This window comes from Oncorhynchus mykiss, chromosome 8 (genome assembly GCF_057628025.1).
Source record: "Oncorhynchus mykiss isolate SJ-2025 chromosome 8, ASM5762802v1, whole genome shotgun sequence".
Lineage (NCBI taxonomy): Eukaryota > Metazoa > Chordata > Actinopteri > Salmoniformes > Salmonidae > Oncorhynchus > Oncorhynchus mykiss.
The window spans coordinates 92,536,499-92,554,686 of record NC_143029.1 but is presented as its reverse complement, the minus strand read 5'-3'; the positions used below and the strand labels follow the sequence as shown (position 1 = coordinate 92,554,686).

General features: G+C 43.6%; 1 protein-coding gene across 2 annotated transcripts in view; it reads left to right on the top strand.

Annotated features, from left to right (window-relative positions):
* The window catches only part of LOC110531063 (protein Niban 1), a 77,619-nt gene extending 59,909 nt beyond the window's left edge, over positions 1–17,710 (top strand). For both annotated transcript variants that reach the window (XM_036986768.2, XM_090183003.1), the window contains 8 exons: positions 4,900–5,004; positions 5,317–5,479; positions 5,716–5,903; positions 6,072–6,218; positions 8,396–8,506; positions 9,523–9,630; positions 9,801–9,912; positions 15,421–17,710. In XM_036986768.2, the coding sequence (XP_036842663.2) occupies positions 4,900–5,004; positions 5,317–5,479; positions 5,716–5,903; positions 6,072–6,218; positions 8,396–8,506; positions 9,523–9,630; positions 9,801–9,912; positions 15,421–17,126 (2,640 nt within the window). In that variant the 3' untranslated portion in view covers positions 17,127–17,710. The remainder of the gene's footprint in view (positions 1–4,899; positions 5,005–5,316; positions 5,480–5,715; positions 5,904–6,071; positions 6,219–8,395; positions 8,507–9,522; positions 9,631–9,800; positions 9,913–15,420) is intronic.
* Positions 17,711–18,188: the final 478 nt, after the last annotated feature.

Here is an 18,188-nt window from a genome sequence, read left to right as displayed (position 1 = left end):
TGAATAGTGTAGCTGGTCCCTTACCTCTCTTATATAGAACATTACACAGGGCTTTGAATAGTGTAGCTGGTCCCTTACCTCTCTTATATAGAACATTACACAGGGCTGTGAATAGTGTAGCTGGTCCCTTACCTCTCTTATATAGAACATTACACAGGGCTGTGAATAGTGTAGCTGGTCCCTTACCTCTCTTATATAGAACATTACACAGGGCTGTGAATAGTGTAGCTGGTCCCTTACCTCTCTTATATAGAACATTACACAGAGCTGTGAATAGTGTAGCTGGTCCCTTACCTCTCTTATATAGAACATTACACAGGGCTGTGAATAGTGTAGCTGGTCCCTTATCTCTCTTATATAGAACATTACACAGGGCTGTGAATAGTGTAGCTGGTCCCTTACCTCTCTTATATAGAACATTACACAGGGCTGTGAATAGTGTAGCTGGTCCCTTACCTCTCTTATATAGAACATTACACAGGGCTGTGAATAGTGTAGCTGGTCCCTTACCTCTCTTATATAGAACATTACACAGGGCTGTGAATAGTGTAGCTGGTCCCTTACCTCTCTTATATAGAACATTACACAGGGCTGTGAATAGTGTAGCTGGTCCCTTACCTCTCTTATATAGAACATTACACAGGGCTGTGAATAGTGTAGCTGGTCTCTGAGCTGGCGGATGGATGGTTCTTGTCTCTTCCTGCTAGAGGTACTGCATGTTGGTTCCAACCTTGAATGTAACAACAAAGAAAGTTAGTAGGTCTTTTAAGAAATTCCTTTGTCACACCATCTGGATAAGGTCTGTGCTGCACCAAAAATACTCAGAAAGGCGCGTTCACACCTGAGCACAGGGCTAAGAGCCTCCTGAGCACAGGGCTAAGAGCCTCCTGATCACAGGGCTAAGAGCCACCTGAGAGCCTCCTGAGCTAAGGGGGATTTTAGCCTGGTGCTAAGCAAGTGTTCACACTTACACATTCTAAATTGGGATAGCACCAACCTTAGCCCAACCAACCTTACACTCAAAAATTGAAGTTTATTGTTTATGTCATATTTGACCAAGTGGCTTATGTCACATTTAACATTGGTGCATAATGTCACATATGTTATGCCACATCTATGAACCCTTTATAAAGCATGACATACGGTTATAAATGATTTGTGCACCTGTGTAGCTTCGTGAAGCCTTTATAAGCTGCACGTGGTTTAAAGCTGGACCCCTTATTCATCATGATTTGTAATTTCACTGATTGTATGTCGCTCTGGATACGAGTGTTAAATGCTAGTGCTAAAGTGCTAAATGACTCAAATATAATAATGAGAAATGTATTTCTCAACTCCTGATATTGACCCACTTACACTCACCGGAGTATCTGACGTAGGTTTTGAAAAGGCACCCACAAACAGGCTACCAATGTGGAAAATATGTTTGCCCTTATCTTTCTAGCTAATAGGCTATATTAGAGTTTACACTTCCTGTTCCAATTACATTGCAGTCGGAAAGTATTCAGACCCCTTGACTCTTTCCACATTTTGTTACGTTACAGCCGTATTCTGAATTTAAAAATAAAATAACAAATAAAAAACTTAAATATCACATTTAAAATAGTATTCAGACCCTTTACTCAGTACTTTGTTGAAGCATCTTTAGCAGCGATTACAGCCTCAAGTCTTCTTGGGTATGACGCTACAAGCTTGGCGCACCTGTATTTGGGGAGTTTCTCCCATTCCTCTCTGCAGATCCTCTCACCCTCTGTCAGGTTGGATGGGGACCGTCGCTGCACAGCTATTTTCACGTTTCTATTTTCACGTTTCTCCAGAGATGTTCAATCAGGTTCTTATTTATTTATTATTTATTTGTTTATTTGGCTCCTTTGCACCCCAGTATTTCTACTTTGCACATTCATCAACTGCACATCTACCATTCCAGTGTTTTCCTTGCTATGTTGTATTGACTTAGCCCCTATGTACTGCCTTAAATCCCTCATTTAACACACTATATATGTATATATTTATATTTTTCTATTGACTGTATGTTTGTTTTATTCCATGTGTAACTCTGTGTTGTTGTTTATTCCATGTGTAACTCTGTGTTGTTGTTTATTCCATGTGTAACTCTGTGTTGTTGTTTATTCCATGTGTAACTCTGTGTTGTTGTTTATTCCATGTGTAACTCTGTGTTGTTGTTTATTCCATGTGTAACTCTGTGTTGTTGTTTATTCCATGTGTAACTCTGTGTTGTTGTTTATTCCATGTGTAACTCTGTGTTGTTGTTTATTCCATGTGTAACTCTGTGTTGTTGTTTATTCCATGTGTAACTCTGTGTTGTTGTTTATTCCATGTGTAACTCTGTGTTGTTGTTTATTCCATGTGTAACTCTGTGTTGTTGTTTATTCCACGTGTAACTCTGTGTTGTTGTTTATTCCATGTGTAACTCTGTGTTGTTGTTTATTCCATGTGTAACTCTGTGTTGTTGTTTATTCCATGTGTAACTCTGTGTTGTTGTTTATTCCATGTGTAACTCTGTGTTGTTGTTTACTCCATGTGTAACTCTGTGTTGTTGTTTATTCCATGTGTAACTCTGTGTTGTTGTTTATTCCATGTGTAACTCTGTGTTGTTGTTTATTCCATGTGTAACTCTGTGTTGTTGTTTATTCCATGTGTAACTCTGTGTTGTTGTTTATTCCATGTGTAACTCTGTGTTGTTGTTTATTCCATGTGTAACTCTGTGTTGTTGTTTATTCCATGTGTAACTCTGTGTTGTTGTTTATTCCATGTGTAACTCTGTGTTGTTGTTTATTCCATGTGTAACTCTGTGTTGTTGTTTATTCCATGTGTAACTCTGTGTTGTTGTTTATTCCATGTGTAACTCTGTGTTGTTGTTTATTCCATGTGTAACTCTGTGTTGTTGTTTATTCCATGTGTAACTCTGTGTTGTTGTTTACTCCATGTGTAACTCTGTGTTGTTGTTTATTCCATGTGTAACTCTGTGTTGTTGTTTATTCCATGTGTAACTCTGTGTTGTTGTTTATTCCATGTGTAACTCTGTGTTGTTGTTTATTCCATGTGTAACTCTGTGTTGTTGTTTACTCCATGTGTAACTCTGTGTTGTTGTTTATTCCATGTGTAACTCTGTGTTGTTGTTTATTCCATGTGTAACTCTGTGTTGTTTGTGTCGAACTGCTTTGCTTTATTCTTGGCCAGGTCGCAGTTGTAAATGAGAACTTGTTCTCAACTAGCCTACCTGGTTAAATAAAGGTGAAATAAAATAAAAAAATAAAATAAAAGATTGATGAGGAAAATAACGTTTGATGGGTCGCCGGTTCGCCTGTTTACACACACAAAGAAAAATGAAGGGGTTCTTGTCAGGGGTTAGGGAGATATGTGTAACCATTATTATTATTTTTGCAAATGGGGAAGGGTTATTTACTGGAAAATACCAGTCTATTTGTGGAAAAATCAACCTGATTAACAAAGTTTATACCTTTTTTAAACATTTTCAAAATAAAATGTTATAAAATTCCAAATAAAATTTTATATTTTTTGCTAAAAAACAAGTCGCTAGTTGTAGCCAAGCCCATAAGCAAATAGGTAAACTGGGATATGACTTAAGAGTTAAACATACTATGTAACATGTACAGTATATAGTATGTATAGGCTGGAAGTAGAAGCCTAAGTGTCGTTGTCCTCTAGTTTACTCCAATTAGGGGAGGGGTGGTAGGGTTAGGAGAACATAATAAAGGAAAATATATTTAATAATATATATATATATTTATATTTATATATATATATATATACAGTACCAGTCATAAGTTTGGACACACCTACTCCTTCAAGGGTTTTTCATTATTTTGAAATTTTTCTACATTGTAGAATAATAGTGAAGACATCAAAACTATGAAATAACACATATGGAATCATGTAGTAACTAAAAAAAGTGTTAACTAAAATATATTTGAGGTTTGAGATTCTTCAAAGTGGCCACCCCCTGTCTTGATGGCAGCTAGCCTTTATGTACTTTGTTGGTTACTACATGATTCCATATGTGTTATTTCATAGTTTAGATGTCTTCACTATTATTCTACAATGTAGAAAATAGTCTAAATAAATAAAAACCCTTGGTTTGTCCAGATTACCGGTTGGTCCAGCTCTGTCCAGATTACTGGTAGGTCCAGCTCTGTCCAGATTACCGGTAGGTCCAGCTCTGTCCAGATTACCGGCTGGTCCAGGTTTGTCCAGATTACCAGTTGGTCCAGCTCTGTCCAGATTACCGGTTGGTCCAGCTCTGTCCAGATTACCAGCTGGTCCAGGTTTGTCCAGATTACCGGTTGGTCCAGGTTTGTCCAGATTACCGGTTGGTCCAGGTCTGTCTCAACTAAGAAAGCTCAGTCAGAGACCGGGAAACACTTCTGCTTCAGACTCAGACATTGTTTGGGTTGGACTCCAGTCTCATCACAGAGAAACATTGGTTGGGTTGGACTCCAGTCTCTCATCACAAAGAAACATTGTTTGGGTTGGACTCCAGTCTCATCACAGAGAAACATTGTTTGGGTTGGACTCCAGTCTCATCACAGAGAAACATTGGTTGGGTTGGACTCCAGTCTCTCATCACAAATACACATTGTTTGGGTTGGACTCCAGTCTCTCATCACAGAGAAACATTGGTTGGGTTGGACTCCAGTCTCTCATCACAGAGAAACATTGTTTGGGTTGGACTCCAGTCTCATCACAAAGAAACATTGGAGAGACATTTATAGTAGGACTTTTCCTTGCTGATGCCGAAGTTCAACCAGTTGTTAACAATGAGCTCAGTAGATCAGTAGTGTGTATCATTGTCTTACAGCTGTGTAGTGCGTCCAGATCACGGTATGATGTAACTCATTTTGTCTTTCTGTTTTCCAGGTCCTCGCCAATCTGGTTTTGGAGGAGCTACAACCCTCTCTACAGACAGAACTGCTGGCCAGACTAAAGGGAAAGAAAGCAGGGAGGAAGAGAGTCTGGTTCACCGTGAGTGAATGAACGTCTCAGATCCTTTATTCAGAAAGTCCTACGGTAATGTTATAGCTCTGAGTTCTGTCGTCCTGTAGGGATCTCTGCTCTATACTGCCCCCTGATGTTCAGTCTATAACCTGGTCCTGGATCAGTTAACAGAGGGTCTATGCATTCTGTACTCAGCTGTGTTCTGTCGTCCTGTAGTGATCTCTGCTCTATACTGCCCCCTGATGTTCAGATGTTGGAGGCAGTCTATAACCTGGTCCTGGATCAGCTAACAGAGGGTCTATACATTCTGTACTCAGCTGTGTTCTGTTGTCCCCCCAGACGTTGGAAGCCGCGTACCACCTGGTCCAGGATCAGCTGAGGGAGGGTCTGAAGGGACTGAAGGAGGAGTGTAAAGAGACAGCCAGGTCTCATGAAGCTCTGCTTCGCTCTGATATGGACCAGATAGCCAGTTCTAGAACCTTCCTGCAGGCCAAGCTACAAGGTACAATACCATGATGGGGATCTACAGATGTGGTAGCCTGGCGGCAAACACGGGTCGAGAATGCATTGTGGTGTAAAGGAGTAACCTCAGTAACAAAGAACTAACACCTTAGGATCCGAGGCAGGATATTGTGGGACCTGAATGAATGAAAAAGCAACAGTTATTGGGACAGTAGTTGTGATGAGCAGACATGGGATTACTATATCTAAACTGTTGTTCCATCTCGGTCCCCACAGCCTCCGTCAGTGATCCAGCAGCAAAGTTCTGCAGTGAGAACGTGTCTCCGTACCTGGCGTCCATCTTGGAAGAGCTGATGTCTCCGGTGACGGGGGGCTTCCAGGGGGTCCGGCTTCTCCTGGAGGGGGAGATAAACACTCTCTGTCTGGGCTTCCCCGAGGGAGCGGGGCAGGAGGGGTTAAACCAGGTAAGAAGGTGTTGGTGGAGCAAAAGATGGTCAAGTTCCCTCGCATAAGAGTGAACAACTGAAGCGTGAACAACAAATAATCTTATTGCTTGAGGTGAATCACTCTAATGTCTAATAGTATGTGTGTTATAGCGTGTGTTGCCTCTGTCTCTCTTTCTCTCTCCCCAGGCACTGGGTCAGATGTGTCAGGCAAGTCTGGAAGAGTGTTACCAGAAAGTGGAGGTCCTGACAGAACAGCTTCAGGAACTCAGGCATCGCTTCAAGTTCTCCAACTCAGTTCGTCTGATCCACTGCACGCAGATAGACATGCAACAGGTTAGACAGATACTGTAGGACATGTCAAAAGTAGACCTAGACTCAACAAAAAACTAACTCTGTCGTTAATCTCTCTTCTGTATATTCTACAACATACCATTTCCTCACATCTCAGATTTGGATGAGATGTTATCCTATGTGTTTCTGTCTTGTTGTAGCTGATAGAGAATGCTGTGTGGTTATGTCTTGTTGTAGCTGATGGAGAATGCTGTGTGGTTATGTCTTGTTGTAGCTGAAGGAGAATACTGTGTGGTTCTGTGTTGTAGCTGATAGAGAATGCTGTGTGGTTCTGTGTTGTAGCTGACAGAGAATGCTGTGTGGTTCTGTCTTGTTGTAACTGATGGAGAATGCTGTGTGGTTCTGTGTTATAGCTGATAGAGAATGCTGTGTGGTTCTGTGTTGTAGCTGATAGAGAATGCTGTGTGGTTCTGTCTTGTTGTAGCTGGGTGGAGAATGCTGTGTGGTTCTGTCTTGTAGCTGAAGGAGAATACTGTGTGGTTCTGTGCTGCAGCTGATAGAGAATGCTGTGTGGTTCTGTGTTGTAGCTGACAGACAATGCTGTGTGGTTCTGTGTTATAGCTGATAGAGAATGCTGTGTGGTTCTGTGTTGTAGCTGATAGAGAATGCTGTGTGGTTCTGTCTTGTTGTAGCTGGGTAGAGAATGCTGTGTGGTTCTGTCTTGTAGCTGAAGGAGAATACTGTGTGGTTCTGTGCTGTAGCTGATAGAGAATGCTGTGTGGTTCTGTGTTGTAGCTGACAGACAATGCTGTGTGGTTCTGTGTTGTAGCTGATAGAGAATGCTGTGTGGTTCTGTGTTGTAGCTGATAGAGAATGATGTGTGGTTCTGTCTTGTTGTAGCTGATGGAGAATGCTGTGTGGTTCTGTCTTGTAGCTGAAGGAGAATACTGTGTGGTTCTGTGTTGTAGCTGATAGAGAATGCTGTGTGGTTCTGTGTTGTAGCTGACAGAGAATGCTGTGTGGTTCTGTGTTGTAGCTGATAGAGAATGCTGTGTGGTTCTGTCTTGTTGTAGCTGATGGAGAATGCTGTGTGGTTCTGTCTTGTAGCTGAAGGAGAATACTGTGTGGTTCTGTGTTGTAGCTGACAGAGAATGCTGTGTGGTTCTGTGTTGTAGCTGACAGAGAATGCTGTGTGGTTCTGTGTTGTAGCTGATAGAGAATGCTGGGTGGTTCTGTGTTGTAGCTGATAGAGAATGCTGTGTGGTTCTGTATTGTAGCTGACAGAGAATGCTGTGTGGTTCTGTGTTGTAGCTGATAGAGAATGCTGTGTGGTTCTGTGTTGTAGCTGATAGAGAATGCTGTGTGGTTCCGTGTTGTAGCTGATAGAGAATTCTGTGTGGTTATGTCTTGTTGTAACTGATGGAGAATGCTGTGTGGTTCTGTGTTGTTGCTGGTAGAGAATGCTGTGTGGTTCTGTGTTGAAGCTGACAGAAAATGCTGTGTGGTTCTGTGTTGTTGTAACTGATGGAGAATGATGTGTGGTTCCGTGTTGTAGCTGATAGAGAATGCTGTGTGGTTATGTCTTGTTGTAACTGATGGAGAATGCTGTGTGGTTCTGTGTTGTAGCTGATAGAGAATTCTGTGTGGTTCCATGTTGTAGCTGATAGAGAATGCTGTGTGGTTCTGTGTTGTAGCTGATAGAGAATGCTGTGTAGTTCTGTGTTGTAGCTGATAGAGAATGCTGTGTGGTTCTGTCTTGTTGTAACTGATGGAGAATGCTGTGTGGTTTTGTGTTGTAGCTGATAGAGAATGCTGTGTGGTTCTGTCTTGTTGTAGCTGATGGAGAATGCTGTGTGTTTCTGTGTTGTAGCTGATAGAGAATGCTGCATGGTTCTGTCTTGTTGTAGCTGATGGAGAATGCTGTGTGTTTCTGTGTTGTAGCTGATAGAGAATGCTGTGTGTTTCTGTGTTGTAGCTGATGGAGAATGCTGCGTGTTTCTGTGTTGTAGCTGATGGAGAATGCTGTGTGGTTCTGTCTTGTTGTAGCTAATGGAGAATGCTGTGTGGTTCTGTGTTGTAGCTGATAGAGAATGCTGTGTGGTTCTGTGTTGTAGCTGATGGAGAATGCTGTGTGTTTCTGTGTTGTAGCTGATAGAGAATGCTGTGTGGTTCTGTCTTGTTGTAGCTGATGGAGAATGCTGTGTGTTTCTGTGTTGTAGCTGATAGAGAATGCCGTGTACACCTTTAAATTGCTCCTCCAGAGCTCACTGAAAGACAACCCTTCCAAACTCACCTCAGCCATGGAGAAAGCAAAGCTCAGAGTCCTCAAGGTGAGATAACAGACAGAGCTTCATACCTCCTGCCTTCTGTCTGTAGCTTCACACCTCCTGCCTTCTGTCTGTAGCTTCGTACCTCCTGTCTTCTGACTGTAGCTTCACACCTCCTGCCTTCTGTCTGTAGCTTCATACCTCCTGCCTTCTGTCTGTAGCTTCGCACCTCCTGCCTTCTGACTGTAGCTTCGCACCTCCTGCCTTATGACTGTAGCTCCATACCTCCTGCCTTCTGACTGTAACTTCACACCTCCTGCTTTCTGACTGTAGCTTCACACCTCCTGCCTTCTGCCTGTAGCTTCACACCTCCTGCCTTCTGACTGTAGCTCCATACCTCCTGCCTTCTGACTGTAGCTTCACACCTCCTGCCTTCTGACTGTACAATGCAACACTCCTCTACCTACTGTAGCTTCGTACCTCCTGCCTTCTGTCTGTAGCTCCGTACCTCCTGCCTTCTGACTGTACGATGCAACACTCTACCTGCTGTAGCTTACTTTCAGTGAATTCATAGTTGACTAGGAGAAACTCAGCCTTGGTTATTCTGTCTAACACTTGTTGTGTGGTTGTCTTGTTGTGGTTGTCTTGTGTGGTTGTCTTGTTGTGTGGTTGTCTTGTTGTGTGGTTGTCTTGTTGTGTGGTTGTCTTGTTGTAGTTGTCTTGTGTGGTTGTCTTGTTGTGTGGTTGTCTTGTTGTGTGGTTGTCTTGTTGTGGTTGTCTTGTTGTCTTGTTGTAGTTGTCTTGTTGTGTGGTTGTCTTGTTGTGGTTGTCTTGTTGTCTTGTGTGGTTGTCTTGTTGTGTGGTTGTCTTGTTGTGGTTGTCTTGTTGTGTGGTTGTCTTGTTGTGATTAATTGGTTGACTGGTTGGTTGGTTAGATTTATGGATTGATTGGTTCATTGATTAGTTGATGGATTGATTGATTGTTTTATTGATTGATTGATGCATCTTTCCTTTAGCAATATGTCTATAACAGGGTGTAGAGTCTGGTAACATTCTTGTTCTGTGGTTGTTCCCTGCAGCAATATGACCATGACAGTAGCACGGTGAGGAAGAGGATCTTTCAGGAGGCTCTGGTTGACATCACGCTTCCTGCTATCAGGAGGAACCTGGCTCCGGCACACAAACCGGTATGTACGCTGGTAACCTTTTGTCTCTTTATATCAGTCATTATATGCTAGATATATCCCAGGGCTGATGGTCTCAGTCCATCCACATCTCACCCTATCAAATTAAAGTAATGTTGGAGCAGGTACTGTTAGTTCATCAGAATATAAACCGTGAAACCAACACTTTACAGGACCTGCAGAAGTTAGACCAGTACATCTTTGCGGATTACACCAACTTCATCAAAGTGGAAAACGTTTATGAAGATATTCTACTGAACATTCTGACCATCGAGGTGGACAAAGGTGAGTTTACCTGCTTCTGTCTGTCATCCAGGGACCAGGTTTCTCTTTATATATACAGCCATGTGTTTTTCCATCATTGTAAGCCTGCCACACACACACTATACGATGCATTTATTAAACATAAGAATGAGTGTGAGTTTTTATCACATCCCGGCTCGTGGAAAGTGACAAAGAGCTCTTATAGGACCAGGGCACAAATTATAATAATCAATAATTTTGCTCTTTATTTAACCATCTTACATATCAAACCTTAATTGTTCATCAAAAATTGTGAAGGGTGTGCTTGAAAGGATGCACATAACACTGCAATGTTGAGTTGTATTGGAGAGAGTCTCAGTCTTAAATCATTTTCCACACACAGTCTGTGTGTGGGGGCCGAGAATCCACTCTCACATAGGTACGTGGTTGCAAAGGGCATCTTAACAGTGCGATTTGCCAAGGCAAGAAACTCTGAGCATGGCCCTATCCAGAAATCTGGCAGGGGCTTCTGATTAAATTCAATTTTCACAGAACTACTTGTAGCAATTTCGATGAGTCTCTCTTGTTCAGATATCGGTAAGTGGACTGGAGGCAGGGCATGAAAGGGATAACGAATCCAGTTGTTTGTGTTGTCCGTTTCGGGAAAGTACCTGCGTAATTGTGCACCCAGCTCACTCAGGTGCTTCGCATTTGACATTGTCCTATGGCTTGAGTTCAATGATGGAAAGACCTGTGTTGTCCTTGTTAATGCAGACTGAGAAGAGTTCCAACTTCTGAATCATAGCCTCAATTTTGTCCAGCACATTGAATATAGTTGCAGAGAGTCCCTGTAATCCTAGATTCAGATCATTCAGGCGAGAAACAACATCACCCAGATAGGCCAGTCGTGTGAGAAACTCGTCATCATGCAAGCGGTCAGACAAGTGAAAATAATGGTCAGCAAAGAAAACTTTAAGCTCGTCTCTTAATTTTAAAAAATGTGTCAATACTTTGCCCCTTGAAAACCAGCTTACTGGTTGTTGTAAAAGCGTTACATGGTCACTGCCGATATCATTGCATAATACATAAAATACACAAGAGTTCAGGGGCCTTGCTTTAACAAAGTTAACCATTTTCACTGTAGTGTCCAAAACAGCTTTCAAGCTGTCAGGCATTCCCTTGGCAGCAAGAGCCTCTCGGTGGATGCTGCAGTGTACCCAAGAGCCTCTCGGTGGATGCTGTAGTGTACCCAAGAGCCTCTCGGTGGATGCTGCAGTCTACCCAAGAGCCTCTCGGTGTATGCTGTAGTGTACCCAAGAGCCTCTCGGTGGATGCTGCAGTCTACCCAAGAGCCTCTCGGTGGATGCTGTAGTGTACCCAAGAGCCTCTCGGTGGATGCTGTAGTGTACCCAAGAGCCTCTCGGTGGATGCTGCAGTGTACCCAAGAGCCTCTCGGTGGATGCTGCAGTCTACCCAAGAGCCTCTCGGTGGATGCTGCAGTGTACCCAAGAGCCTCTCGGTGGATGCTGTAGTGTACCCAAGAGCCTCTCGGTGGATGCTGCAGTGTACCCAAGAGCCTCTCGGTGGATGCTGCAGTGTACCCAAGAGGCTCTCGGTGGATGCTGCAGTACCCAAGAAACAGTGTTGTTTGATGAAGACATTGTCTGTATAGTTTTTTGAGCCTTTTCCCCCAGCATTGTCCCAGCCATATCCGCGGCAGCAGGAAGAATGAAGTCCTCCACAATAGTATGGAGCTTGCCTGTCCTTGCCACTCGGTAGCTCACCATATAAGATGTGTCACTGCCTAATCTTAGTTATCTTAGTTTTCTTTATTATTTTGGTTAGGTCAAGGTGTGACGAGGATGGTTTGTTTAGTTTTTGTATTGTTTCGTTTTTTTTGTATGTCTAGAGGTTTTTGTTTTGTCTAGGGGATTTTGTTTTGTCTAGGGGTTTTTGTTTTGTCTAGGGGATTTTGTTTTGTCTAGAGGTTTTTGTTTTGTCTAGGGGTTTTTGTATTGTTTCGTTTTTTTTTGTATGTCTAGAGGTATGTCTTTTTGTTTTGTCTAGGGGTCTAGGGGTTTTTGTAAGTCTAGGTGTTTACATGTCTATGGTTGCCTAGATTGGTTCTAAATCAGAGGCAGCTGTTTATCGTTGTCTCTGATTGGGGACCATATTTAGGTAGCCATATTCCTTGGGTAGTTTGTGGGTTCTTATTCTATGTTTAGTTGCCTGTTCTGCACTAGCCATATTAGCTTCACGGTTCGTTTTGTTGTTTTGTTCAGTGTTCGACCTTTCATTAAAGAAGTATGTACGCATACCACGCTGCGCCTTGGTCTCCTCCATATGACGGCCGTGACAAGATGCTTCTAGACCTTTCTTATTAATGGATTCTGTTGCTTTCATACATGTCTTACTACTCGAAAGACGTCTTTATTGATTGATTGGATGAGTATCGGTTAATGTGATTGGATGAGTATCGGTTAATGTGATTGGATGAGTAACGGTTAATGTGATTGGATGAGTAACGGTTAATGTGATTGGATGAGTATCGGTTAATGTGATTGGATGAGTAACGGTTAATGTGATTGGATGAGTAACGGTTAATGTGATTGGATGAGTAATGGTTAATGTGATTGGATGAGTAACGGTTAATGTGATTGGATGACTAGGTTACCTGTATTTGACATTGCGTTGTTATTTCGCTGAACGGTAGATGGTTCAGTTTTATTTTTGGCAGTGAAACGAGGCTACTCAGGCGAGAGGAAAACAACCTCACCCAAATGTAGAGCCCCATTGGAAAATATAAATGTTATTTTTTTATGTGAATCACATTTTTATTTGGCGTACTCCGACAGCATTGTGCATACCCCTGGGTGTACCCCAGTTTGGGACTACCTGGGGGTACCCCAGTTGGGGAATACCTGTACCATTTTATCAACCCAACCCATTCTACTAAAGTATAGGAGACAACTACTTATCAACCCAACCCATTCTACTAAAGTATAGGAGACAACTACTTATCAACCCAACCCATTCTACTAAAGTATAGGAGACAACTACTTATCAACCCAACCCATTCTACTAAAGTATAGGAGACAACTACTTATCAACCCAACCCATTCTACTAAAGTATAGGAGACAACTACTTATCAACCCAACCCATTCTACTAAAGTATAGGAGACAACTACTTATCAACCCAACCCATTCTACTAAAGTATAGGAGATAACTACTTATCAACCCAACCCATTCTACTAAAGTATAGGAGACAACCACTTATCAATTCATTGCATTAAAAATGAACACATTTCACTGTGTTCCCTTTTGGTCTCCCTGTTCTAAAATAAGTTACTAAAAACTCATCCCTTGTCTTTTCTACTGTCAGTAATAGAAGTGTATAACACCATTATGCATGACACCATTACCCTCTTGCATAACACCATTACCCTCTTGCATACCCTGCATAGCACCATTACCCTCTTGTATACACTATATAGCACCATTACCCTCCTGTATAACACCATTACCCTCTTGTATACCCTGTATGACACCATTACCCTCCTGTATACCCTGCATGACACCATTACCCTCCTGTATACCCTGCATGACACCATTACCCTCTTGTATACCCTGCATGACACCATTACCCTCCTGTATACCCTGCATGACACCATTACCCTCGTGTATACCCTGCATGACACCATTACCCTCTTGTATACCCTGTATAGCACCATTACCCTCTTGTATACACCGTATAGCACCATTACCCTCCTGTATAACACCATTACCCTCTTGTATACCCTGCATGACACCATTACCCTCCTGTATACCCTGCATGACACCATTACCATCTTGTATATCCTGCATGACACCATTACCCTCCTGTATACCCTGCATGACACCATTACCCTCTTGTATACCCTGCATGACACCATTACCCTCCTGTATACCCTGCATGACACCATTACCCTCTTGTATACCCTGCATGACACCATTACCCTCCTGTATACCCTGCATGACACCATTACCCTCTTGTATACCCTGCATGACACCATTACCCTCTTGTATACCCTGCATGACACCATTACCCTCTTGTATACCCTGCATGACACCATTACCCTCCTGTATAACATCCTTACCCTCCTGTATACCCTGCATGGCACCATTACCCTCCTGTATAACATCCTTACCCTCCTGTATACCCTGCATGACACCATTACCCTCTTGTATACCCTGCATGACACCACTACCCTTTTGTGTATCCTGTATAGCACCATTACCCTCTTGTATAACATCATTACCCTCTTGTATACCCTGCATGACACCATTACCCTCCTGTATAGCACCATTACCCTTTTGTGTATCCTGTATAGCACCATTACCCTCCTGTATAGCACCATTACCCTCTTGTATACCCTGTATAGCACCATTACCCTCTTGTATACCCTGCATAGCATCATTGCCCTCCTGTATAGCACCATTACCCTCTTGTATACCCTGTATAGCACCATTACCCTCTTGTATACCCTGTATAGCACCATTACCCTCTTGTATACCCTGTATAGCACCATTACCCTCTTGTATACCCTGTATAGCACCATAGCCCTCTTGTATGCCCTGTATATCACCATTACCCTCCTGTATAACACCATTACCCTCTTGTATGCCCTGTATAGCACCATAGCCCTCTTGTATGCCCTGTATAGCACCATTACCCTCCTATATAACACCATTACCCTCTTGTATGCCCTGTATAACACCATCACCCTCTTGTATGCCCTGTATAACACCATTACCCTCTTGTATACCCTGTATAGCACCATTACCCTCCTGTATAGCACCATTACCCTCTTGTATGCCCTGTATAGCACCATTGCCCTCCTATATAACGCCATTACCCTCTTGTATGCCCTGTATAACACCATCACCCTCTTGTATACCCTGTATAGCACCATTACCCTCCTGTATAGCACCCTTACCCTCTTGTATACCCTGTATAACACCATTACCCTCCTATATAACACCATTACCCTCTTGTATACCCTGTATAGCACCATTACCCTCTTGTATGCCCTGTATAGCACCATTACCCTCCTGTATAGCACCATTACCCTCTTGTATACCCTGTATAACACCATTACCCTCTTGTATACCATGTATAGCACCATTACCCTCCTGTATAGCACCATTGCCCTCTTTTATACCCTGTATAACACCATTACCCTCTTGTATACCATGTATAGCACCATTACCCTCCTGTATAGCACCATTACCCTCTTGTATACCCTGTATAGCACCATTACCCTCCTGTATAGCACCATTACCCTCTTGTATACCCTGTATAGCACCATTACCCTCCTGTATACCCTGTATAGCACCATTACCCTCCTGTATACCCTGTATAGCACCATTACCCTCCTGTATACCCTGTATAGCACCATTACCCTCCTGTATACCCTGTATGACATAATTGATTATATGTACTGTATGCTTCTCCTGTATGAACTTAATCAATTCTTTCTCCTCCCTTTCGGTCTCTCATTTTCTCCAGTGGTGAAAGAAGCTGCCAGTCTGAGGAAGAACAACTTGATGGTGGACAGTACTGACCTGCAGAGTGCCAGCCAGAGCAGCCTAACAGACAGTCGCACCCCTCCCCTCTCCGCCCCCGCCAGCCCTGCCAAGATGGCTGTCTCTGGGCTGAGCAGACAGGCCGAGCGGGCATCTTCTCCCCTGGTGCAGAACTTGTCTTCTAGCGCTGGGAGGCTGGAGGTGGAAGGTGGCCCAGTGGTCCCAGATATGGCTGCCCTCACTCCTCCTGTCATTGTCATAACTCCACAAAGTGAGGCTCCAGACCCAGACCCAGCCCCACTCTCACTCCCAGCCCCAGCACATATACTTACCTATACTGCTGATGTCTCTGTAGCAGAGCCTGATACCCCTTCACCTCTACCTGATACCCCTTCCCCTCTACCTGATACCCCTTCACCTCTACCTGAAATGTCCTCTGCTGAAAGTGATTACCCTTCTGGTGCTGCCTCAACCAAACCTGATGCTTCCTTAGTCAATCATGACGCCCCTTTGGCCACAATCACACCTTATGCCGCCTCCCCCCAGCCTCCTCTTCCTGTGGCTGAACCAGCTCCCCAGACACCGGAAGTTACAGACACAGCCAAAGCATCCCAACCACCAGGAACTGAAGACAAACCAGACACAGACAAAGCCAGAAACAGCCCAGTGAGTGACAGTGTGTTGGTGTGTGTCGAGGCTCTGTCAGCAGTGAGTATGATTCTTCCTGAGGCCACGGTGCTCTCCACTGATCAGAGACAGAGACAAGCCACAGACAGAGCAGTCTACCTAAAAACTCCTGCAGGGGTGAAGGAGGGGGCATCTGTACCTCTCACTGTGGACGAGAAGGAAGAGGAGGAAGAACATCTTTGTAAGGAGGCAGAAGCACATCACATTGGTACAGCCCCATCCAACGCCCATATAGAAACTGTAGACAGTGATTTGGTCCACTCTGACACCCCTCCAGAAATGAAAGCTAGTGGTACAGTCCAAACTAGCTCATCTACCCAAGCCAGAGACACTGAACTAGCCTGCCCGACTCAGAATGACCCTAACTCCACTGAACCAGCCTCCCAGACTCAGAAGGACCCTAACCCCACTAAACCAGCCTCCCAGACTCAGATTGACCTTAACCCCACAGGATCAGAGATGCAGCCTGGAGGCAGTGAGGACAGAGCTGCAGTTACCTCCGTCACTAGAGTTACTGTCACTGAGAGCGAGGGTGCCCTGCTTGCATGCAATACCCTGGTCACATCACGAGGGGGTGCTACTACTCCACTCACTGGGCCTGGGGAGGGTGTAGTGGAGGCAGGGGATAGAGGAGAGGCTCTGGGGGGTGTAGTGGAGGCAGGGGACAGAGGAGAGGCTCTGGGGGGTGTAGTGGAGGCAGGGGACAGAGGAGAGGCTCTGGGGGGTGTAGAGGCAGGGGACAGAGGAGAGGCTCTGGGGGGTGTAGTGGAGGCAGGGGACAGAGGAGAGGCTCTGGGGGGTGTAGTGGAGGCAGGAGACAGAGGAGAGGCTCTGGGGGGTGTAGTGGAGGCTCTGGGGCTACAGTCTAACACAGTGGGGATGGAGGGAGAGGAGGAAGCGGTTCCATTGGGTAGTGTGCAGTCCATCCGTGACTTGGTGATGGAGGTAGTGGAGGTGGAAGAGCTGATACAGAGGTGTCCCCCAGAAAACAGCACTCCCTAGCTGGGGAAAGAACGACTAGGGGGGGGGGGGGGGGGGTGTACCAACAGCAGAGCAATTAACGGTGTTCATTTTGAACCCAATTCAAAATCTTTTAACTATTTCTATGTCAAATAAATGACTGAAAATGTTTACTCTACAGACTGATAGAAATTGAGGAGGTAATCATCTCTCTCCTCCCTCCTCAGAGGAGCAACCACAGACTGGAGAAGAAAGAAACTGACCAAATAACATAAACGTTAACATCTGATAGCTATACTAACAAGGACTGCTATTGGTGCAGCAGACGATAATACAACTTTCACGTACATACTCAATTTTATATTGAACAACTTTGCTTTATTTGTTGTTGAAATAATTGTCATCTTTTTCATATTTTGGGGGGGGTTGAAATGAGCACCGTACCTTACATTTTGATCTGTTGTGCAGTTGGTTTTACCGTGACAACAGAAGTACTGCATTTCTAAGCCATTTGGCTTTGTTCTGTAGGACCTTTTGGGACAAAGCTATTTAGATCTGAATATATTTAACAGTTATAAGAATAATGATAAGGGAGGTGCTTAAATTAATAAAAACATAACACTTAACATACGTTTCTTGTTTTGTGTTCACACTGTATCTTTCTGTAAGTATATAAAATATAATACCTTTAGAATTTGCGAGATCTTTTAAAAGATACTGTAGGAGAGACTGGGGTAAGTTCAGCCATTTGTTTTACATTCAGCATCATTCTGTCAAGGGAAATATAGTATTATTTCTAACAAAGATCTCTACATATGTTGTGTATCTCTGGAAACATTACAGTTTTGAAATCATAGCTTTTCCACAAAGTTGTCTCTTGGCACAACCCGGGTATGGGGTTGTTGAGCCGCGGGACAGGGTAAATTAAGCTGTCTACAAATTTCTGTACTCAATGAACCCTGTTATCTCATATCTCAGAGATAATGCCTTGCATGACACTTGGGAAGAAAACACATACATTAGTTCAACTTCCCCCATGGCTATTGGTTCAACTTCCCCCATGGCCATTGGTTCAACTTCCCCCATGGCCATTGGTTCAACTTC